This window comes from Phasianus colchicus, chromosome 1 (genome assembly GCF_987193195.1).
Source record: "Phasianus colchicus chromosome 1, bPhaCol1.hap1.1, whole genome shotgun sequence".
Lineage (NCBI taxonomy): Eukaryota > Metazoa > Chordata > Aves > Galliformes > Phasianidae > Phasianus > Phasianus colchicus.
Window position 1 is genome coordinate 119,317,413 of NC_143436.1, and position 25,750 is coordinate 119,343,162.

The following is a 25,750-nucleotide window of genomic DNA, read 5'->3' on the forward strand; positions in this document are numbered from 1 at the left end:
CAGAGGCACACTTAACAAATAAGTGAAAGGTATCTTAAGGTGTGAACAACCAATGTAAGGCTTTACCATGCAAATGGTCTGTTGACATTACCTTGCCCATCTTAATGGTTAAAAAAAAAAAAAGTGAAGACAAGGGCTCCTTAAAACCCAGCACTGCTGTCATTTACAAATAAAAGAAAAAAAAGAGTTCTGATTATCATGTTTTCCCCCCCAAAAAAGCAGTTATTACAACTGAAAGAAGGAGAAAAAGGATGCACCAGTTCTCCAAGAGGTAAAACAAGGTCACCACCCTGTGAGGTGCTCCACTAAGTAGTGGTTTAAGAGTGACTGCCAGAACTTGAACTGCTTCCTCCTTTTCACTTGGGCAGATCACTGCTTTTTGAAATGTAACTCAACACTGGAAGAGATAAGTAAATCCCAGATCTGCAGGAATGAGGGGGAGAGCTTTTTGCCATGGCAGCAGATGCACCTGAAAGCTGAGAAGTGGTGAGCAGAGCAGTCTGCCATGTTATACTGGTGCCTGAAACATAGGCAAAAGTGGGTGTTAGAGGGAAAGCTTAAACCAAAGGATATCTAGTTATCTATACTCTATGGGTCGGTGCAGCAGCTGTGGTCACTAGCAGAGCAGAAGATACCTGTGAATATAAAAAGCCTGTAAATCCTGTCAAATGCTACAGTAAAGCAAAAATGGTCCTTTTTTGGTACTGACTAGAAAACACATGCACATTCACATGCTGAAAGACTAAATACTGAAATAAAATTCATGTTTTGTCTAAATAGGAACTTCTGACTGAATACTTTCTTTGATGTTTAAGATTTGTTATAGCAGTTCAATAAAACAAAAATGAACTCAAGGCTCCAGATCTTATAGAAAAGTTGAAAAAGGCACGGGCACTTTACTGCAGTTTCTGAATAATATCATAGTTTGCCTCTTTTGCAATATTTGAGGTTTGGCTTAAACAGGGAAATAGCAGATACATTTCAGAGTACAGAAGCACAAAATACAGAAATAGTTTTTAAACTTGCATCCAGATTTTCAGAAACTAAATTTTCACATAACAACCTATTTTTTTCTTTCTCTCTAAATGCACCTCCCAGAAGAGCTGCAGCGCTTATGCTTTATCAAATGCATGCATCTCATGTTCCGACATCTGGTGCTTTTCCAATTATGGGCATATCTTTTTTCCTTTTTTTTCCAACCAAGACATTACACTTTCGACTTCTTAAACTAAGTAGTATTTCAAACAGTTGAACTGTATGTCAGATTATCATGAAAATGCATGCACAACAAACAATTCCAAATCCACTGATGCCTCTAAAATATGGAATCTAAAGTATGAAATAAATCTTTTCCACATCAAGATCCTGATGATAATAGTTAACCATTATTGATCAAAACCACATTAGCTCCATGCTCTTTGTAACTATACTATCTATATTTGTTTTGGTCACCCAGCACTAACTAATTTTTATCAAGGATATTTAAAACTATAGATCAGTTCTAGCACAAAATAAATAAATAAATACATAGAATTGAATTGCAGATGAATACACGTGTATAAGATTTATGAACAGTAGAAAAATAACACAATTCTAAGCTTGTCTTAAGTGTCCTTCTGCCCTCCCCCAAAAATATGTAACGCAATTTCAAAATGTTCATCTGATAAAAATGCTGCTGTTCACATGCTGTTGGCTGCTTATGCAACACCAGAAATATGGAACAATACCATAACTAATACAAATGTTTTAATTCCAACTCCACAGAATCCTATTTATGTCAAATATTATTTATCATCTAAATAAACTAGCTTAGGCTGTCACTCACTCCTTTTCATTCATTTTTTTGTTTTGTTTTGTCTTACTGTATGCATCTCTCACAAAGTGAAAAATGTCTATTTAAAGATAAGTGGAAATACTACAGCACGCAACATTTTCATGTCAAAATAATTACATTATTATATTCTGAGTTAAATAATATAACATAAGAAAACATTTTGATATGTCTTTGACAGTTGTAATCCTGGCAGGAACGAATCAACTTCTTCCAAACTAATTTATATTAGATAAAAACAAAAGGCTCCCAAGCCCAAATGGGCCTTCTCCATCCAAGTCCCCTCACAGAAGTGGGATACGTCAGATGGAAATCCTGCTGTGTTTTTTCTCCAAGGCTGAGCCAAATTCTCATCTGTCACAAAAGACTAATTGGCTCTCAAAAGGTAGTGAAATTATATTAGCCTGAAATAAGACATGCTAATCTATGAGATGGTCCTGGAAATAAAAAAAAAAGAAAGAAAAAAAAAGGGGGGGGGGTAGTACTCTCTCTTTCCATCTCATTGAACCACTCACTATCATGGAATGATTGTTGCTTTGTTGAAAGAGGGGACTTGAAAACTGTGGAAGTGGAGGCACTGCTTGTGAGACACAAAGAGGTAATAGCTGTGGTCTCACATGCTTTTGTGAAAAACGAACTCCAGATAGTTTCTTGTGCACTCTGTTTTCATGGTGGTAATACTCAGGGCTTCAAATACGCCTTTTTATTCCCCCAGAAACATCAGTTGGTATTGGCTGACACCATCACATTTTTCTGATGGAGAGATGACAAAAATGAATTGATGGACTTCTTTGTTTAATAAACCAAATTGAAGCTGCATTGAGATACTCTACTGTATAATGCTCCATTTTTGTATTATACATCATGTACTGTTTTTGTGTGTCTTACGAAATAGAATTAGTATTTACCATGCCATTGTTCTCTACATAGCCTTGCAGTCCCTATTGATGACTTCATCCATGCCCATTTCTTAGAGAAAAGAGCATCACTACGTTTTCATCATGTCTTTGACATAAATGTTTTGTTTAAGGATACAAAGGATACGAAGAAATATCTCCTGCGCAGTTACTATGCTTCAGGAAGTATAATAATTAAAATCATTTTATTTGTGGTTTTATTTATTTTATTATTTTAAACCCTGGAGATCAAATAAGGATCCAGTTTTTCCAATCTGTGTTCAAAAATAATGTTCAAAAATAATCTGTGTGTTTCTTCTAAAGGCCGATGCAATTCAAACTGGTTTGGAGACAAACTCTCCCTAGGACTTGTATGCTCAGCAGACACAAGCTGAAGTTCCTGCATTCAACAAGACAAAGGCAGATTCACATCACCTATGGACCCAAACTTGGGAGTTTAAAGTTCTGTAAAGTAAAACAGATGCCTTAGAAAGCAGAGAAAAATTATACAAAGATAGAAATGTATACTTGGTATCAAGTCATAAGCTTCACAGAAATTAGAGCTTGCAATTCCAGTGACTGATCTTCATGTTTCTAAAGTGACCACTTCCCTGCTGATTTGCAGGTTACAGTTTTCTCCCTTTTTATCAGTATCACAAATTCTTGTGATACTTAATTTACTTACATTTTGTATCACCTCTCTCACATGCACTGTTTCCTGTTATTCAAAGTATTTCTCCATATTTTAATATTCTAATATAATAAATGAATATTTTCTATCATGATGAAAGTATGAGAATGTTTTGTATGAAAGTTTCCATCTGCACAATATAATAAAATACTAGGACAAAACAAGCGTGCAATGTCCTAAATATTGCTATTTTTTCTCTGAGCATGCAGTGAACTACTTTGGTTACACACTGCAGTGTTAAACAAATTTATAAATTAAGTATGTGCAGTAGTGAGTAATAAATGAGCACATAAACATATATATATAAACAGAAAAAATGATTTTTAAAAAAGCAATTTTACTCAATAAAATAAATTTTTGGTCCAAGAGAAATCAGCTGCATTCTCCATGTCTTCAGGGAATTCAAGGTTTCGCTCTACCTACACATGGCCATAACCAGCATTTTTCCAATCACGTTTACAATCGACACCAGGTACCTGACCCCAAGTTGCATGCTTTTAGTTAACACCTTCATAACTTTACTCTCTGTAGTGCGTTGAGAATGAAGGTATGAAGGTGTTAACTGAAAGCATGCGACTTTCTGTAACCCCAGCTACAGAATCTTTCCAACTAAAAGACAAAACATATCAATGACAAAATCAAAGAGGCTCGGAATCCCTGGGCAATATAGGCAATGCCTCAGAACTAATTTTATGGGAACTAATAATTAAAGACATAGAAGTCCTTCCACAATGCTCTCACGCTATACTGGTCACAAAGAAAGAGAAAGGGAGAGCTGGTGTGATGCGTAACACCACACACCATCTTCAGCAGGTCACTGGTCTTTTAAATAATCTCTAGTGAACAAATAAGATTTCAGAAAGTTTTTAGTAGATAATTACACTTCCTGATTTTGTAATTAGTGGAACTACATGTAATTACATAATAATTATGACGGTAATTACGTAATTAAGATGTATAATTATGTAGTAAAAAACATTATGGAAATAAAAGCCATCGACTGTATAAGCACAATACATTTTTAAAAATAAATTCTGTATCATCTGTTTAAAGATACCATTTTCCTCAAAATATCAAAGTGATTATAAGCCATCACTGGCAAGTTCTAAAATACATTTCTTATGCAACTTAAAAATCATACAGATAATTGTACCTTTTTTTAAATCTCTTTAAGACCTTACATTTATATTACCCTCCTGACGTCTAGGTGCATATATATCAAATTGATTATACAAAGTTAAATTGTTTGTATTTGTATTTCCAATTTCTACCACTATATATGTTTAAATTAGCATCGATATAAGAATTCTGGTATCTAAAATACATGATTTTTTTTTTTTAATTACACTTCCAGATCCATCAAATTTAAGGGACTTATGAAAGGAAAAAGATGTTCATCTTGCACTTTTCACTAGAGAAAAGATCTTATGGCTGCAAGAAGTAGTAGTCACTAAAAGAAGCCATGTCTTCTCTCTTGCACTGAACAACAAAACCCCAAATTTTACTAACACAGATGAAATCAGAAAGACAAAGGTCTCTATAAGAACAATCAAAATTGCGGATGAAACACAAACAATAAAGAAAAAATGGCTTTAAAGATTATTTTCTGTCTCAAAACACGAGAGAACTGATAAAGCAACCAGACTATATTAGATAAAATAACCTAGGCTCTAAGTACATAGATAAACGCCAACATGTTAAGTAAGGAATAAAACCTGAAAGGCAAATCAGAAGATATTTTTCTCACAAAAGAAAAAGAAAACTATCAGTAGCAGCAGGGAATTTATGTGAAGAAGTCAGATAACCATTCCAGTTCATGAGGAATCAGCCAAGCCAACCACTTCATTCCACCTGGAACATTAAGCACAATGAGCAAAAAAAATAAAGTCTTCATTAATCAAAACTACTTTATTGGAGGTATGAGCCGCAGCAAATGTACTCCTGTCATGCCACACAGCTCCCACACCGTGGACATATCACAGCTGTTGTAACTCATTATTTCTATTTATTTCATTCACAAGCAATGAAAATAATTCACAAGAATTTGTAACTCCCAGAGAGGTGTCACAGCCCATTAAGCTTAGCATTCAGAGAAAGAGTTATAGAAATGTACAGTGAGTGCAATGGGGTTTACTTAGATTTCACAGGTTTAACAGAAGAAAACAGCTATGCACGAGACATTAAAATGTCAAATTGGTCATGAAAAAATGTGTGATTGCTATGGAAGGATAACTTAGGATTTACAGATCAGCTAACTGCCCATATGCTACATCAAAAGGGTCAAAATCCTCAAACAAATATTTTTTTTGTTTGGAGAAAAGTTAGCGAGACTCAAAAACACACAAGAAAGTGACTTTTTTTTTTCTTCAAATCCCACTATCTTTCTCTGTAGAACAACATCAAAGAAAAATGAACAAGTGCTTCTGAAGAGCTACCAACAGGTTAAATTCTTGAAAATTAGTATTCCATTACCTCTTCAAAACAACATGATTGGTAGACAAAGTACCTTAAAACAAACGTGCACAGCAGCATTTTTTTGGATGTAAAGCTCACTACAGAGAACTGAACTCTCAGCAATAGTGCCTAGAGATGAGATGCAACAGAATGCTTTGTTTGTTGAGCTGCACTCCCTCAAAAAAGTTACGCCACGTTTCAGCAATTGCACACATATATATGCGCACAGGTTATTTACATGATTTCTCTTTATTTTCCCCCGGAAAGCACGCACAATCAACTACATTTCCTTTCATAGTTATTGCAACTTCTTCATAGTCTTTTTGCCTACAGACACATGTCTAGTAGATATGATGCCAGAAGTCCTCATTTCATTGCCTCAGTTTCTTATACATACAATCCTTCCAGCCCTCTTACACATGATGTCCTCTCCATCTGACTGAACTTGCACACTACTGCAGAGCAGGAACATCTTGCTCAGGCCCATTCATTCAGTCTCCCTCAACCTCACCATCATCACCAGCTGACAGGAGGACATACGCTAAACTACAAATTGCTCTGACAGCATCTCAATTGCAATCTGTCTTCTTTGAAAGATTCACAATTATTCTTCAATTAAAAATTCAGTTTGACCTCCTCCTTAGCTCATCAAGATGAGAACATCCCATGTTGAAATTATAGGATTCACACAAATATTCACAGCTGGGGTTTTTTTGTGTTTTATCTATTTATTTATTTATTTAGTGTCTAGGACATACAGCATAGAAGAGACACATTTTTTTCCCAACAGAATTTTGCAGCTTATTCCTCCATAAAGTAAATTAGATGATTCTGGTGTTTGTATGTAAGGATGAAACGAGGAACATACAGATATATAGCTGCAACAGAAGTGCAAAAACATCCCCTGAATATGCCTTATGCCATAATCCATAAGAATACGATCTCAACAATTACATTCCACTTTCACAAACTGACATATACTTTGAAGATGCAGGTCTTCCCAACAAACAGGAACACTTAATCACTCTTTCCAAGGCTATCTCCCATCCTCACTTTCTTCTACCTATCTAATAACCTGATATGTCCAAACTTTTTGGAATCCAATAATCAGAATCTCAGTGGTTGAAAATATTCTGTGAAAGAATATACTGCAGTATCTCTGCAATTTCTGTCACTGAAACACCTAAATGCACTTCAAACATCACTTCTGACCTTATGTCTCTTAGAACTGGGATGGTGGGGAAGCGGTGGCTTTCAGTTCCACTTTCTAGTGTGAAACAGAAAAATCCTATGATCAGGATCCTGTTTGTCTTCCAAAAAAAAAAAAAAAAAAGCACCATGAACAATCTCAGTTATATTCATACACAATTTTTGAATGACTTTGCAGCCATTGTGAATAAAGAAACTGCAGCATCCCTATCCAAAGTCTTCCACGAAGATTTAATTTATGCTAGGAGAGGGAGCTAACTAGAGACATCTGTGTGAAGCACAGTAGTTTCACTGACTTTATGTGGGCTCCATTTCTCTTCATTTTTAAAGGTTTTCATTTTACTGTAGAAGCAAAATGAAAACAGTAATATCTTTGAATATTTAACAATACCAATATTTGAATGGGATAATGATATAAAGCTTACTACACTTTATTTTGATTTTATGATGACACAGCCATTAAAATACATTGGTTTCCATTTCTGAATTTTAAAGCATACAAAAAGAGCATACTCCTGGATTTAAACATCATGTGCTTAAATCACTGCTGGTTTACCTATCCTTTTTCCATCCAAATGAACAAAGGATGTTACAACTTTGCTACTCCTACTGCTTCTTGCTGTTCTGACCGTTTGCCTAAGCAGCAACATCTGTTAAAGCCACAACCCAGTTTTGAAAACCTCTGACTGTAAGGAAGAGCTGAAAACATTTTGAGTATTTTACTAGTCACAATGGAGCAATTTTTCCTTTCCTGATTAAAAAATTAAATCAGAGCAAACAAACCTGACACTATTAGTGGCAGCTGTAAATTAGTGGTTTTGGCATAGGGATACTGAAAATTAAATTGGTCTTGACCTGACATTGACTGTGCAACAGTCTCTAATTTAAAAAGACTGCAAAGGAATTTCAGAGTTACACTTGTGTAGTCTGAAAGCTTAGAACCTCATCCACCTTTCACAATGCTAACATATTAAACTATCATCATCATGAAAGACCCTAAACTTTCAGATGAATGGAAACAATTGCTTGGAGAACAAATGCAACAATTAATAATGGTAGTAGTAACTAATAATTGTATAATCCAGAGATTCCTGGATGTTATAACTGACAGCTAACTTCACCAGTCTCTGTAACAATAAAATGTTATGTAAACCAAACAGCTTATTTCTAATTCTTACAGGGAAAAGATGGACCAAAACCTAGCTGTAAACATGAAGATGACAAGAAATAGACTAATAGACAAGAATGGCCGGAAAGAATTTAATCACGTCAGCCACTGTAATTTCCTTAGGTAACAGGACCCAGAAAAGATATCTAGTGGAGGTTATATACTAACTTCAATTTGGCTTTTGAAATTATCTTCTATGATATTAAAGGCAAACCCAGGAAATGTGAATGACATGATGGACAATCTGTACTGTGCAAATGAGCAGAAATGATAAAAAGAGCATTAGTAGGCACCTGAATAAATACAATATACTGGGGAAGAATCAACATAGGTTGATAGGCCCATCACACAAACCTATTAAGAATATCATAAAGCGTTGAACAAGCATGGGGTTAAGATGATGCTACTAATATTGTCCATTGATTGATACTATCTCACTACCTAAACCTTTTAAAAAGAAAAAACAGGTATGGCTTAAGAAGGAATAGATAAATGACCAGCTAAAGATAGCAAATAGAGTTTGAGTCTAAGTGGTTAATACTCATGATGGAAAATGGTTACCACTGGAGTTCCACAGCCATGGATTATGTGCATAAGTGACCTGGGAAAGTGATGCTGATAGTCAACATACTAATTTGCTTATAACACTATGCTCTGCTAGAGTGCATGGTAAGAAGGCTCAACGGATCTTATGAGACCCAACAATCAGACAATGAAATGGGAAATTAATTTTGCTTACATAAACATAAAGCAATATATCTAACATCATCTTTTTCTAAACTCAGTTACTCAGAAATGAGCTCTAACATGATTACAAGCAGATTCCAATAGCTAGTTCCATGAAAATCAGCATGTAAATGTTCAGGTGTACAAAAGGTTGGACTACATGATTTCCACAGGTCCCTTCCGACCTACGATCCTGTGATTATGTGAATAAATTCAGGATTGTTGTTGAAAGTGATACAGAAGATAGCATACAGGTTTTAAATACACAAAACTCTCAAATAAAAAAAAAAACATCAATTATCCATCACACACAGGATAAGCTTAGGGAAACATTCACCTTAAATATACAGAAAAGGTCTCTACATTAGAGAAGAAGAAACTGGTTGAAGAATCTATTAAGTTCTAGTATCTGCAGTACCAAAGTATTGGTTTGAATTTGTCTGTTTTTTTTTTTTTTTTTTGTTTTGTTTTGTTTTTGCTTTTTAAAATTTATCCTATCTCCGCAATGCAGGCTAGACAGACAATAGTATTGATCCTCTTGCAGGGAAACGGAGCAGGCTGGATGACTTTTGAACTCCCACTGACTTCACAATTATTCTTTTAGATTCCATTTCAATAAATAACACAGACCTTACATATAAATAGCAGAATAAACAGAAACCTGTTCTGTAATTACACTTCTCTATTTTGAAGAAGGAAATACAGAAAATGTAGGTGAAATAGCAGCGAAATCTCAAGGTTCTGAATGGAGAGAAAGCATGAATTCTCTCAAATTTCCTTTCAACATTTGTATCTTGTGTCTCTAGCAACTGAAAACTTTATAGAAGAACACTCCAAGATGAACAACATTGAACTGCTAGCAAGAATAAACAAAAGCTACAAGAACAAAGAACTGGTCTGTGGAAACTCAGAAGTCCACGTGATTTAGTTTTAAAAATAACCTCCCTAAAAATAATTTTAAAAAGTAAAAAAAAAAATCCACTAACCAAAATCAGAACAACAGTAAATAAGTGGTTTAGTTACATACATAGTAAAGAAGAAAAATAAAGCTCATAGAATCCACCGTGTTTGATAAGTGATGCTGCATACTTGCATGTTGGCTTGCGAAATATGGCATGGAATTTTTTTTTTTTCTTTCAAGGGGAAATAAATATAAGCTTTGTGTCCACAAAGGGAGTTCACTAAATAAACTTATTTCAATAACACAAAGTAAATCAGTTACATCTGTCGCGAGAAAATAGAACACTGGTACCTATAAAATAAGGTGACCCAAAAAGCTCAAATTCTGCATGTATTTTTAGACTATCAGAAAGATGTTTTCCCCCCAGAAGATATCTGAAAAATAGGACATAATTGTATATTGTGTTTGTTTGTTTAATTTGTCTGTTTGAAGAGAATCAATTTTCAAAGGCAGGTATAGTAGATCTAATTAATCTGGCCCTAACGCTTGCTGCAGTACCAAGCCTGAAATCACTGGATGACTGAATAAGATTATACAAAAAAAATTAATCTAAGTAAGAAAAATGCAAAAATATGCAGTGCTGAAGAAGTGAACCATCCAAGAAAATAGGAAATCATAGCAGAGTTCTAAAATTCTCCTCGAGAATTTCTCTAAATACTAATTCTATTTAACTTTCTCCAACTAGTGATGAGGGTCTGGGGAACATTTTCTGATTAAGGCAGACAGTGAGAAACTACGTGATTGCAGAAGACATCATATTATGTTTCAATAAACTTGAAGTTTAAATTTATAAATGAGATTAAGCAGTCCAATATGAAGAAAACCAAGAAAATTAAAGCATGACAAAACAAAGAAGCAAAAAAGCCAGAAACCTTAGACATGAACATCTGATTCAGAAGTGACAGAAGATTTCTTTCATCAGGTAACCACAAGTTAATGACACAATGCAGCTATGAACTGTGAGCTATACAGGAAAGCATCAGTAGATGTACTTCTGTCAAATGTACAGATGCAGTGTACAAGACACTGGACAGAAACCATCCAGAACACCAGGTAAATTCTAGTTCCTCACACTGAAAGATGAATCCAACCTAGAAGAGACCAAAAGACTAGGAAGAAGGATCATGCAGCAGAGGGCTGTATTTACTAGGGGAATCTAGAAGTGCATTAATTTAAAACAAAACAGAGATGCTACCAGTTTCTAAAAGCATAGCAGAGAACATGAGGGAGGGGAAATATTCAGTAAATGGACAAACACAAGTTGAACAAGTTAGAATGGGAAAATGATGGTGAATTTTCAGGAATCACAGGATGAGTGTCTGAAAAACATTCTGAACAACAGTGAAAGGTATAGAACCACCTACAGGTTTCAAAATGAAACCTCTGTAAGACGTGATGGTCTGCTCTAGCAGGGAATGGATACGATCACCCCTGAAGATGCATCTACTCTTATATCCTGATATAAGGTAGATACACACCAAGTTATTGAGTTTCAGCTAGTATTAGCTACCACAACATAACATTCCTTCAGTACATCTACAAAGTTGTATTAGACTGAGATGATCCCAAAGAGTGGCCTTCTTGTCTTAAGTGGGATTAAGAAAGGAAATGGGAATCTCTAAAAGAAGAAACAGACCAGAATCAGATAATTTGCTTAACTGAGCATTTTTTTTTTAGCTAATACATTAAAGCTGTTTTGCTTTTCATACAAAGCTCATCAAAATTACATTTAGAAAGAATGACTTTATTTAGTCTCCTTCTATCACCCAGAAACTTAGCTGGTGACTCAGGGAAGGGGAAAGATTTCTACAGTAGAACAGCAATCAGAAAAGCTGACTACAGAGGAAGTACTTTCTCTTAATCGGCACCACCAAAAGCACAGTGGAAGTGCTCTCTATTAACAGTACACCTTATAGGTGGGCTCAAAACTCAGCTTTGTTCAGAATTCTACATCAGCCATGTATTAGCCCACCATCAGAGATGCTCTTCTGTCAGCTTGAGAATCAACTAGCCACACAAAACGCATAGCTCCATTATAGCTTAGAGATGTTTTAGCTCATAAATATTACGGTTACTGGAAGACGACGAGGAAAAAAAGTCTTCCTAACATCAGCATAAATTTTGTACTTAACAGAGCTTTGTAGGCAATTAACATTGCTGCTTTCTTGAGCCATCATTTTCTTCCCTGATAAAAAACGGTCTCTTACATAATACCTGAATATATTTTAATTGGTTTCTTTTAGAAACTGTATAGTTTTAATTAATCTACTTACTGAAGTTGACATATCCTTCAAACTACATGCAAAGAGATTTCTCTAATGGCATAACTTTCAGGCAAAGCACCTTTTCAAAAGTGCAATTGCTCCAAAAGAACAGAGACATATAATCTTGAATCTGTTATTCCAACACAACACACTTCTCTTACAAATGATTCCAACAATCCTACTTTCTTCTCTTTTCTTTTCTACATTACAGCCTAGTAGCTCAGATTTGGAGAGTACAAATGGATAGCTGTAGTTTCTAGAATGTTACCTGCTTTTGAGCTACATTTAATTAATTAATAATTTAAACTTACCTTTATCCTCTTCAGTAATCACTTTATCCATTGCATACTCCACATCAAAAATGTACCGGTAAAAGCACAGCTGAGTGTACAGGGCCTTATCAGAATACTGCAAAATAAAAAGGTACTAATTACAAACCCCAGTGATAAGTGCGTGTCCTGTACTTATTTCTCTCTCTGTTATCAAGAGGTGATTCTGTACTTTTCTAAAAGATACATTCTGCTCATGTAGTACTATTAATACGGTAATGCTATACTACTATAACTCTACTATTACTATTACAAAAAAAAAATATTTTTACTATGTCTGAAATCATTTATATAAATCATACCAAACTTATCAATTCTTATAAACACAAAAATCACATTTACCTATTCTTATAGACACAAATACCAGTATCATGCTTTGGGACCACAATAAAATTTATAAGAAAGACAGCACAAAATAATGACGTTATCGCCTTAGTACAATGCAATAATCTCAAAAAAGGAAAATCTTTAATGTATAGTTTTGATGAATACAGGTGCTTAGCTGTATTCCCTCCCTCTCCATTCACACACGCAGCTGTAGTTACATAAATTGTGAAAAATTCAAATAAGAACAGGTGCATATACACCTTTGCAGCTATGTCATCACCTTGCTCTACACATCTGTGGAGGGCTACTGCACGTTAATAATCACACCTTCAGTTCAAAAATCTGCAAGTGTGTACATGTGGAATATCATATCCAATTGAATGCTCTGAATGTCAGCGATGTCAAGCCTCCGTATTATTTCTGTACTTCAAAAGTACGTCTCTATGCATTCATGTCGCTGCTGCCATTCTGTGCATTAGGAGATTGCTTAAACAGACATGAGATCTACCTTGCCCACAAACAGGCCCTTTAAATTTATTTTTCTTGAACTCTCATTTAACAAAACCACATTCCAGTCCCTGCTATTGAAGATACTGCTGTTGAAATATTGACCAACAATGGTTTGAAGACTTATGCATCACAAAAGTCTTTAAGAATGAAATAACTATAACTGCATCAAATGTGGAAGTACCATTCATTTTAATACATTCAGTATTTATATAGATATGAATTCTTGAGGACTTTCTTGATGAACCACAAAATCAACAAACACCTAACCACCACAGATTAGACTGATGTCGACACTCAGTATACCACATGGAATATGAGACTGAAAACAGAGGAACAGCAACTGGCAAACTATTCCTGTTTATGGAATTCTGCTTTCACTTAGCTTTTTAATTTTCTATCCAATCATGCCAACTTTTGTTACTAAATTCAGCTAATTTTACACTTCTACTGACAGGTTATAAAGTATCTGTAACTACTAAGCAACTCATGTTGAGACATTTGACAACCATTACTACTGCTTTGTTATTTCTTTATATATTTTAACGTTACACTTTTTTTCCAATTCATGTAAACCTATTTTAAAAAAAGACACACAGAAGCTTATTTTATTCCTTATTAGCTATTCTACGATATGCATCATCATTATACTATTATACACCAGTTATTTTTAGTAAATCCTGATTACTGCTTCCTGAAGAAGAAAAAAGGAGGACGACAGCGATTAAGTTATTTGTTTAGTTTTTTAGATTCAGCTGTAATTGCTGGTACACATCTCCCTGACTGCACACATGAAGCAGGTTGAATAGAACACTGAAATTACCTCCTTCATAATAGTTTGTTTTGATAATGTATTGTGTGTCGAGATGATGAGAAACAGTTGCTGTCAATTTGATTAGCCATTATATTTTTATGTTAATTGCCATTATTGGGTCCATTCTGTTTAGTGTCACCATAGAAGCCATACAATGTTAGCATAAATAACAAATTGGAGTAAATTAGGAAGATATATTTTTGCCAATTCATTTTAATTGCCCCTCAGTCCTTCCGTCGGTTAACGCAGCTGTTGACCCATAATAAGCGCTAGGTCAATATAGCTGCTTGTCAATTCAGAAATGCAAAGTGCTGTGTTGCTGGTAATGGATATACAACAACCTTTGCCAGCCAACTGAAGCAAACGAATGACAACCCACACGAAAGAATAAAGCATCAGCTATAGAGTTTAGTGACCTGATATTAGTAGGCAGGCTAATTGAAAGTCACTGCTTAAATGGATAAAGAAAATACAAAAATCAGTATGCAATAATTTATACACACAGACAGACATATATATATAAACAATTTATTATTTTAACTTTTTTTCTTTTTAATTTTTTAATTGAGAATGTGCTAATACTACCTTGCCTTTAGGTTCCTGACACATTTTAAAATTAGTTATCTAGTGGAAAACAAAAGGATTTTTTTCATGCAACAATGAATATTATGGTATATTTCTGAAGCTAAAGAACAGGTGACTTAAATTTAAAAGAGCATTAGAAATTACTTCTATTGTCACTTTGTGTATTTCTTTAATTTCTGATGACCTGTAAGCTTAAAGAAAAGAAAAAACTAGAACGCTAGAACTTCAAACCCAACTTTACACTTAACAGGAAATTTTTGTGCAAAGAAAACTTGACAGCTGTTAAGTCACCATACGATCTTCTCAAATTTTGTATCATTTACCATAAAAGACTGAATGGTGAGTACAAGAAAATAAAACCTTATTTTGAAGTTCTTATTTGTTCCATGATGTTTGATTTCTTGATTTCATTAAGAACTGAATTCATGAGGGTCTGCCTCTTTGACAGCTTCCATTCATGCAAAGAACACTCTGTACCGAAGCAACTAAACAACTTTTTTTTTTCCTTGTATTTAAAATAGAGATAAGCAGATACAGGAACCAAAGTCACGTAGTTTGCAATCGCCGTTATTCATTCCCATGACAGAAAAATTACGTTTGTATTAGAAAAATAACACATGAGAAAAAAAAAAAAATCATTGTGCTTGGCCAACAGGTAATCATCTGAAGAAATCTGGGTTTGAAATGACAATTGCAAATCCCTAACCTGCCCTCCCAGGAAGAATCTGAGATTATCTAGTAAGAAAATGATGGTGTCTTAATAGAATCAGTACATTAGAAACATCAGCAGAACAAATTTTCTCATAAATAAAGACCATAATAGGGCACTAAATGCTCAGTCATAAAGAAAAGGAAAATCTTGCTCAAATGACATATAAACCAGCAAATGTTCACTACAGCAAGGAAAGGAGGCCGCAACGTATTTGTATTGCTGGTCAGCTGTGCCTCTACACATCTGAATCCACTCGGTCTTGATAGCAATGAATAGCTTAGTATTTATCCTGTAACTGGTGATATTTGAACAAAACACTGAAAGGTAGATTTGTCTCATCCTCTGTCTCACAGGTTCCTAAGAATTCAGCTCCAGAGCAAGGCCACATCGTATACTTGCTTCATTTCTCTCTCAAGGCCAAAATTCAAGCAGTGAATGGCCTAAACTCCGTAATTTCATAAATGTAATCAGAGAACAGGGGATTTACAGCCCTTCTGCCAAGAACAGAGAATCAGGCTTGGTTTGCCTAATTTTGCACAGAGTGTGGGAAAATTTCCATTGGCCTCCCTTACTCCAACTTCTGAATACCAAAGCTTATTCGAATCTCTGAAAGCAAGGGAACAAGATGGATTTCATCACTGCTGAGCAGCCTTCCTTGCCTTAAGTCAGTACATGAGAAGTTAATATGCTCTGTCTCTTATTAGCACTTCTCTTGTGGAAGAAACATTGCTGACAGCTGTATATAGGCGATGAACTTAGAAGGCCTCTTCGTTAGTTGGCTGGCTGATTGAGATTCCATCCCAAAGAACCTCAAAAGTGAGGTGCCTAATTCTCCTTCATTTTAATAACACAGGAACCTGAGCAGCTAACACACCATCTTTCAAAGTCTTTTCAATAACTAAAGGCAGTGACCTAGAGAATCCAGTTAAGGTCCAAAGAAATAAAAAAGAGAAAAACAATCCCAAAAAGAAATTGATGAAAATTCACAACCGCTAAGATGCAGAAGACTGAACTAACGATTCAACTAACGATTCTAGTTCTGATGTTCTGCTTACCCAAACACAGTGTTATTCTAGCAAGTACACTTTAAATGCAGTATAAAAGTTCCATGTCTGAAGACATACTTTTGAACAGGCCAGAAAGCTAAATGCTACTACTTAGAACAATTTTCTTTGAACTGTTGTCAGTTCCTATATTTACCAAAGAAAGATGTGATAGTCAATGCCTTTTAGATGACCCGTTTTCCTTTAAGCTCAGTTTAAGTCTTCTAGTTGTGCTTTGGTATCTCTTACATTCCTATAGTTCTCCATGGTCCCCTCACACTCATGACCTTTTACACTATTTTTTGATTTGTTTTCTGCACTTTTGCTGTCCTCTGTAATGGATTCACTCTAATTTCTGCAGGCCCTCTCTGAGCTGTTGTGACTTTGTACTCCATCAACCACTGTTTTCAGTTGTGCCACCAATGGCTTTTAAGGATGATGAAGGCAACAAGAAATAAAAAACCATCTCTCATTCCAGTTTGCTAACTCTATTAGATTGCTTTGCATAGGAGATAATTTCCACAGGCTACAGAATTTATTTGTATTACTTCAATTAATTATAATACAAAACAGTGGCAACACTTCATTAATCAGCTGCTTGAGAGAGTTACTTTTGCAAAGTCTTTTTGGTAATTTGATTAGAAAGAGCTATGGCTCTTGCTATTATGATATGATTCACCGTGTCCAAACAAACCACTTAGGGCTAGTTCTTAATACTTAAAAGATAGGAAAGAAAGAAAAAGAAGTGGAAAAGAAGTCTCTTTGCAGAAAATTGTGTTTCAAAGACTTTCGAGGCTTGCATGTAGTGGAGAGAAGCATACAGGAAATACTTCAGTGCCTTGAGAGGCATTTCCTCCCCTCCCCCTTAGAAAGATGCAGTAATTAAAACCTAATTATTATCTTCATTTTAAACAAAACCTAAAGTGAATACCAATTAATAACAACATACTAATGAGCATCTGCTGTGATGAAATTGAATATGAATGTGCTGCAAATTTTGGGTAATTTATTTTTTCGGGGAAGTGCCACTGGTCTCAATCTACTTCTGGAAGATTGTATAGACTGTACACATTTTCCATCATCTCTCTTATGTGCAGCAATTTCTATTTTCAAAAAGAGGGCACAGCTCAGCACTGTGGATGTTTATGTATCCAAATGCTATCCATGCCACGGTGATTTCACAGCAATAAACTGAAGCATAAGACCATGTTTTATACACCCTGTATATTCTCTTGTAGAAACAGGCCAGCTGCGAAACACCAAGCTGACACAGCCTCTTGTTACTACCAACCTGTGAAGGTAAACGCTCCTTTAGAAAACAGCCCATGAAGTATGGAGGTCAATAGGAAAAAAAACACGACAAAAGACTGAATATTCTTGGATATTACCAGATTTATTTTTTCCCCATTAAGTAACTGATATGACAAGAACTTGTGCTGGTTTAAGTACTGTTTTGTAATTAGTCAGAATGTTACAGATTACAAAATCAGCATTACAGAAACTCTAGGTTGAAATTCCAGCATAAGAATAAAATGGGTAAGGAGCTGGGTGAACAAAGATGAGAACTCCTGCTGACAAGGGACACCAGACTGAATAACAGGGTTAACAGAATACCTCCAAGCATGATTCTTAAGATTATTATTTCTAAATGTTTTCATTTAGTAGATAGGGCAGATAATGGCAGGACAAGGAGAAATGGGTTCAAGTTGAAGAAGGGAAGATTTAGGTTGGATGTCAGGGGAAGTTCTTTACAGAGAGAGTGGTGAGGTGCTGGAACAGGCTGCCCAGAGTGGTTGTGGATGCTCTGTCCCTGGAGGTGTTCAAGGCCAGATTGGATGGGGCCCTGGGCAGCCTGGTCTAGTATTAAATGTGGAGGTTGGTGGCCTTGCCTGAGGCAGTGGGTTTGGAACTTGATGATCTTTGAGGTCCCTTCTAACACAAGCCATTCTATGATTCTGTGTTTCATTCACAAAACCTGGATATAACATAGCTGCCTGTTAATGAGATTTACAAGTCACAAAATAGAAAAGGAAAGAAATGTAATAGCAATTCTTTTTTTTTTTTTTTGGCCATAATAAAAGCTGAATGAGTAATCTGAAACTGGAGAGAGTCCTAAGCCAGAACTGCTCTGCTGAGGATCTATAATATGGTATCTCAGACTCAGATAGGAAGGCCCATGGAACAGATACACAAAATGCAGAGCAAGTGACAGCAGGCTAGACAGTACTTACCTGCAGAGTTCTGGAGGAATGCAAAAATGAATCTGCTGGAAAACTAGTGGAGGTAGTCACCTCGTCTTAAAGGTGACAGTGTAAGCAAAGACACAAAATAAGCGTTGATCCTTTTCCACAGAGATAGGATGTTTTTTGAACTAAAGAACTGAGTGTCACCTGTGCTCAACTGAAAATTTCCCATCTTGATAGGTATAACCCTATCCTCTATTTCTTGTCTCATCAAATTCAATTCAAAAAAAATACTTCTTTCTGGGAGAAAACAAACCCACCAAATTTAATAGCCTTACAATGGATAATGAAATTTTTAATAATAGCTGGTTTTCATACAGAATGTTCAATGGATTGATAAATAAGATCACATGAGGTGATGATCTTCCAAAGTAATCAACATGGCATCTTTGGTCAATTCTTCCATTCTAAACGAAACAGGCCTGACCACTAAGCTCAAGTATTTAACTGTTACTTTCTATATTACTCGGTTTTTAAACATTTGCTGAGTCAGTTTTGGGCTGGAACAACTCACTACCTACGACATTGAAGGTGCAGCTGATGTGTCAAGACCTTTCATACTGGCAACACGGCTCCAACCAGAGGTATTTAAAGTATGGCTTGGTGACTGGACTTGGTAGGTCAGGTGGATGGTTGATCCTAAGGGTCCTTTCCAACCTAAACGATTCTATGATTTTTATAACTGAACTTTCCAAGACTCAAGCTCTGTCCCAACAGACTTTGAACACACAAGCATCCTTACATAACAGGCTTGCAGAATACCATCAGCCTCAAGATGCAACCCATCTGTTGAACCTATGCAACATACACCATAATTATTTTATCTTGGGAGTTTATGGGTAGCTCATATAATGCAGAAGAAAACCGAGGACAGTCACTGCCATATGCATACAAACATCTGTAATCTTATGTTTCCAGTTAGAAATACAAGATTTGGTTTTATCCAAATAAAAACTCTGCATTCTAAATAAGAAGAAAGAAAAAAATTAAAAAAATTAAGAGTGCAATTTGCAATTCAGCTCATAGATGTGGAGAGGCTACCGAGTATTTGTGTTCTCCTTCTGTCCTTCTGGAAGTAGCAGTATTGCATAACCATGGGATTTTCCGATTAACCAGTCTGGAGCATGAAAATTCATCCTATACTTTCAGATAGGGATTGTACAAAAAATCCTTCAAGCTATCATCTACAGCAACAAGGTTAAAACTCGAAGTTTTTCACGTCAAATAAAAATACAAGCTTTACTGAACAGCTGATGAAACTGACTCTGGAACAGAACTCTCCCGTTCAAAAACACACAACTGCATCCACACAGATGCACTGAACATTGCTCCAGAGAAGCTGATCCCCAAATCATCTTTTTTTTTTTTTTTTAAAGAGCCTTTGATCAAGTATTTGCTCACTCAAAATAATTTGCTGTTTAAAATAAGAAGCAAGCAAATACACTCTTAAAACACATCCTCTCTTTGGTGTACAGGAAAAAAATCCATGTTGATGTTTTTCAAGACTAAAGCGATCACTTTCAAACTCATTAGTTTCTGGAATTGCATGATCCTTGACAATCTGAAGTGGACAGTACAAAGCAGTTTGTAGAAAAGGCTAAGTGAAACCACATTAAATTGCAAACCACCTCTGTAAAGCAAAGCTGTTCCCCTGTTGCAGAAATAGAACAACCATGGACAGTATTCGCAGTCTATCTCAAGTGTTACAGAAGAACCTAATACAGATCCAAAGCTGTGTCTTGTTCTAGAGAACTGACTGATCTACTCATTGAATGAGAAGCACTCAGCAGTTAACTAACTTTACTTATTCGAAACACAGAGGAAATAACCACACACATCGGAACTCTCATCACTGAATGGAATTCTTTGACCTATCAAACAATTTCATTTATTTCCATACAAAAATCTCAAATGGTGATTGTTTTTTTCCTAAGATGAAACATTTTATATACTTTATGTGAAGGAAAGACTGTAACAATGATAGGAAAGCATAATCCTTTGATCAAATTGGCTTATACTCACTTATTTAAATTGTGATTTTGTTATGTTGCACTACTTTCCTCTAAAATAATTTACTAGTATTCGTGAAATGTTCTTTTTTTAGCTGAATCTTGATTATCATTCAAGAAACACAAGCACAGCATTTAGAAACTGTTTTATTAGTAAATAAACAACACTATAAAAAGGCTAGATACACAAACAAATAAGCTTATCTAAATATGTTTTAGATGTAAAAGCATGCAAGTGAAAATAAAAACAAAAAATGATTTGCTGAGAGGGAACTGAGAATACTGCTTTGCTTTACCATATTTCTTTTTCTCAAAACTCAGCGAGCCCCTCAGCTCTCCCAGTTGCAGCTTCTAGTCAAGGAGTTAAAAAGTTTGAAAAACTACTTTTCCTCCCTACACTCCTAATTTCTCAGCTTTTAATGAACTATTCTTTGAGCTCATCTACTGTGATAAACTGAAGCAAGGAACATGCCTGCTGCAGCAGACACTACTTTGTCCAAAGCAAATTTAGCATTCCAGTAAATTCTAAAGGATTTGCGAACAATGTTCTTTCTCACTGATCTTGATTTTTCTTAAAAGTTAAAAAAAAAAAAAAAAAAAGAAAACTAGACCACTATGAATACTTTTATGAATATCATATTCATTACACACCATGAAATATTTTGCTATTAGATGAGAATTATCAGAAATTGACTGAAGTCCCCATCTCCGTGGTGTCAACTACTTAAGCGAGCAAATTCTGATAATTCTGAAACACTATGCAAGATTACTGTGTCAGATGGAATGGCAAACAGACTTGCAATATAGTTTATTTAACTTGCTTAACTTATTCTGAAGCCAAGATGTGCACAGGTGACTCCTCTGTTAAGATCTTTATATCCCTGTTTTGACCAGATCAGCTGGCCCCAAAAGGTTATACCAGGATTCATCTGTCTCAGTGTATATCACTTTTATCAACACACATCTTGATCGCACACCTCTGAAGCAGCTCTCACATACTATAGTAGAATGGCTCTCTAATGCTAAAGAAATGTCATGTCATGCAGAAGACAGTATCTTTTTCTATGGGTAGCACTGATGTAAGCGCTAAGAACAGCTGCGTACAAAGGCACATCATAATGATTTAAGACAACTTTGTCTGTTGCCCAAGGACTGAAATCAATGCTAGCAATTTAGGTACCATGCATAACACCAGCAGTTTGTTATCCTTCCATAAGTACTCAATATTATGCAGAATTTATTCCCATATGCTTTCCTACACCTCTTTCTGGGCAAAACAGATTATCTTCAATCTTCTTCACAATTCAGAGAGGATCCCTCAGCACTAAAAGTGCCATGGGCATCAAGGTATCCTTTTAATTTTGATGCATTTATTTTTAATGGTGTCTTCTTTAAAAACATCTCTGGTATCATCTATCAATCTAATAGCGTTCTTAATTATCCATATTTAACCAGATGCACGTCTAAAACGGATTGCTGCTGACATCTATTTTGTAAACTGCTTTGAAAAAACAGATTCTGTCCTGCATTCTTCAGTTCACATGCCCAAGCAGGAAGACAGATCCCAACCATGAGATTATCCACACAAAAAAATAATAAAAATTAAAAAATTAGTTTACCTTAGAGTGGGCAAACATTCAACCCTTGAGGCTTTGATTCTGTTGACAGGTCTGACTGGTGAGGTCAACTCAACTCAATGCTCGTGTGCACATTCCAGGAGTAAAAGAGTGTGTTAAATCCCCACACAACCCCAAAATAATGAATTTTCATTCAAGAAGTGATGAATAAAGTTCAAAAAAAAAAAAGTATATAACAGTATAATGGTCTGGAAAGGCTGCTCTACAGATCCTCAAACACTTCAAAAATTGTTTGTCTGAGCTACTGAAAAAACTTAGTAACATACGAAGAAGTAAACATACCAATTAAAGAATTCTAGCAATAATGATGTGAATGACATAAATAATCTAAGCATTTTCAAGGGACACTCCAAAGCATGCAACTGAACTGGAATTAATTTAATAGCTGCAATAGAGGCGGCTCTATAGCTCATTAATAATAAGAACCCATATTCTCTTTATTGTCAGATTTTACTGTTTCTACTAAGGATACGAGGGACTACGTTATTTTCCATAGATGCTTCCCATGTGATACAGTCTAATCCAAAAAAAGAAAAACGTAAATGCATATAATTACATTTTACCATAACTAGACCCTCATAATACGATCAGTAGAACTTCCCATATGTAGTTCATTTATGTTAATGAGTCTGAGTGTAATAATCACACCCCTGGAAATCCGACCACTTGGCATGGGGTGGGGTTGGAGAAGAACAGTAAGCTGCCATTTTTCCAGTTTCCCTACTTATTATTTGCATGACATCTCCTTGCTTCTCGCAAGTACAGGAGTCCAAGTTGACCACTGCTAGTAGAGTTATCATCACACAGATGAAACTAACAGGTTATTATCAGGTCTTTCCATTGTTAGTTAACCTACTACAGGCACTTAGATGAAGCCCAAGAAATAAATTTTATGTAAAACAAATGAAGAAAGGACACTTCCATGAAAGGTACCCCCATTAAATGAAAACTGTTTGTTTGAATAGTGGCTTTAAAAAAAGCTTATATTGATTGTATTTTTAAGAATACAGATAACCTTAAACAATTGCCTTCAAGGGGTTACATTAATGTTTCCACACTGTAAGAATCCAGTGACAAACAGCATCTAATAGCAACTGATTTCTCTAACGGGTTAACCCTCTCAAAGTGACTGTTTTTACTTGGAGCTGAAAGAGGCATTGGTTTAAATAAAAATTACTGGTTCCTACTGGCTGAGGAAAGGTATCAGGTGTCAACTGTCAGTAACAACCTATGCAATGTCTAGTTTTGACTGAAAGTGCTGCAGTTGCAAAGTAAGAAAGAAGAATGGTGGCATAATTTTCACAGTGAAGAACATTCTGCAATGAGTTCTATCTCTTCTGGAGAAAACAGAAACCCTAGGCACCACAACCAATGCTGAACCCAAGTTAAAAATTCTGAAAGGTCATATACACTCACAACAGTGACAGAAAAAAAAGATTTTCCCATAGTACTATTCTCTAATAGAAAATAAATTGTTCCTCAGCGCTTGACAAGGCCAGAGAGGACTTGTGATCCACCTCCATCTCTGCAACAAGATGTTTAACCTTCTGTTAACTTCAGCTTCCCTGGCATCTGGAAAGAGTTTTTATTTAAAAACAACAACAAAACTTACAGAGTGGTACTAATTCTTTACGTCAACCCTGTCTTTCTTTTCTTTTTTTTTTTTTTAAAGTGTCCTAGATATTAGACCCTTCCCTCATACTAGGGAATCTGTTCATACATGCAAACTATAAAAATGTCAATCATGTAATTTTATCTTAAGTAAGGTTGGATAAAAAACAACCTTAACCTTTAAAGTATCATACAGCATCCCTGTACCCAGACTATAGGGAATGAACGCACAAGCAAGAAAAAGGACATTCTATTTTAGTACATGGATGCCCAGAGCAGCTGATCTCAGAGGATTTCATAAACATATCTGGAGAATGTAATAAGAAAAACATAGCTTACAAAAGTTTCTGGTCCAAAAAAAGTTGTATTGATAAGTTAGCTATCTTTACAAGCTAGACAGAATCATAAGAGCACCTAATACAATTTACTTACTCCAAAATACAATTTCAAGAATCAACATTATTGTTTTATACTCTCAAGACTCCTTCATAAATCTTATACAATAAGAAACCTCAATCCAATTCTGCACAGCAAGGTACTGGTATGGCAACCCTTGCTCACAAACAAGAGGCTATTCATGCAGTGGGCAGGTCCACAGTGCACATCAAGGTAGTTAAGAGCCTGAATCTAAGACAACCAAAGGAACAGTTCAGTTTTCCACAAGGAAACTCATCATGACTTTTCATCCTCCTAATAAATGAAGACTCTTGGTAATAAGATTGCATAAACACCAAGATTAACTATCTCAAATGCAGCCAGCTGTGAAAGTTTAGTATTTTCTTTACTTTTACAGATAATTGAAAAGACACATTTTTCTTCACTACCTTTTCCCTGCAACCTTATAATCTATTCAAATTTATATATCCACTCCATTTTATCTTCATATCACTGTATAAGTCTGCAATGGAAATTGTTTGTGAAAAAGCATGGCATCTTTAATACATCATTTGTTTTTAAGGCTTCAAGATCATATTATCTTCATTAGATCATCAATAACTTACTGTAATGTAATGCACTGGATATATTCAGTCAAGAACCATTAATTCTCTTCTTAAGGTTTACATGACTACAAGAGAGCACTACAAACTATTTTTTTTTTTTGGTAAAAATTTTGGGAGATGGGCTGGATTTTTTTTTTTTAAAGATTTGTGCAGCCAATATTGTGTAATTTTGTTCCCATAGTACAGCTAACAAGAGGGGCAGACAATTTTTTTATCACAACTACTTCATTATTTGGAGCATCACTCTTTCTGCTATTGGGAAGAGACAGATGATGCTAAAAGCTTGCTGGATGCAATTAGATTAGATAACCTTCTGTGACAGCAGGAACCCAGCCAAACCCCATACAACTCATTTTCCATGCCAACAGACTATTGTTAGGCAAGGATTTTTGAGTGGTCTTCAGCAAGAACACACTAGCCTTCCCATCCTTACCCTGCAGTACTTCTCTATATTATGTGCTAGCTGAAACTTCTCAGTTGACTTAACAAAATCACCCATGTAAAAATCTAACCAGGGGTATTAGAGCATCAGTGAACAATAAAATAAAAATCTGACAAAATGGCAGCATTTTCTCATCCATGTGGAAGTACAAAAAAGTAGTCTTAACTGCTTCTGCTATGTAGGTATTCAGAAACATGACATTCCACAAATCATCTAGATCATGAAGGCAGAGTAACCGAATGCATATATGCCTTTTCAAGCAAGAAGTTTAACAACTGTCAATCCATCTA

At 35.4% G+C, this 25,750-nt stretch overlaps 1 protein-coding gene across 5 annotated transcripts in view; it reads right to left on the reverse strand.

Moving 5' to 3' along the window:
- POLA1 (DNA polymerase alpha 1, catalytic subunit) overlaps nucleotides 1-25,750 on the reverse strand; it is a 189,676-nt gene that overhangs the window by 29,107 nt on the left and 134,819 nt on the right. For 3 of the 5 annotated variants that reach the window (XM_031599290.2, XM_090124323.1, XM_031599289.2), the window contains exon 36: nucleotides 12,512-12,608. In XM_031599290.2, coding sequence (XP_031455150.2) covers nucleotides 12,512-12,608 — 97 coding nt within the window. Of the gene's footprint in view, nucleotides 1-2,952; nucleotides 3,128-5,892; nucleotides 7,183-12,511; nucleotides 12,609-25,750 lie in introns of those variants that run through there. The other 2 variants (XM_090124333.1, XM_090124330.1) reach the window with 2 other exon arrangements.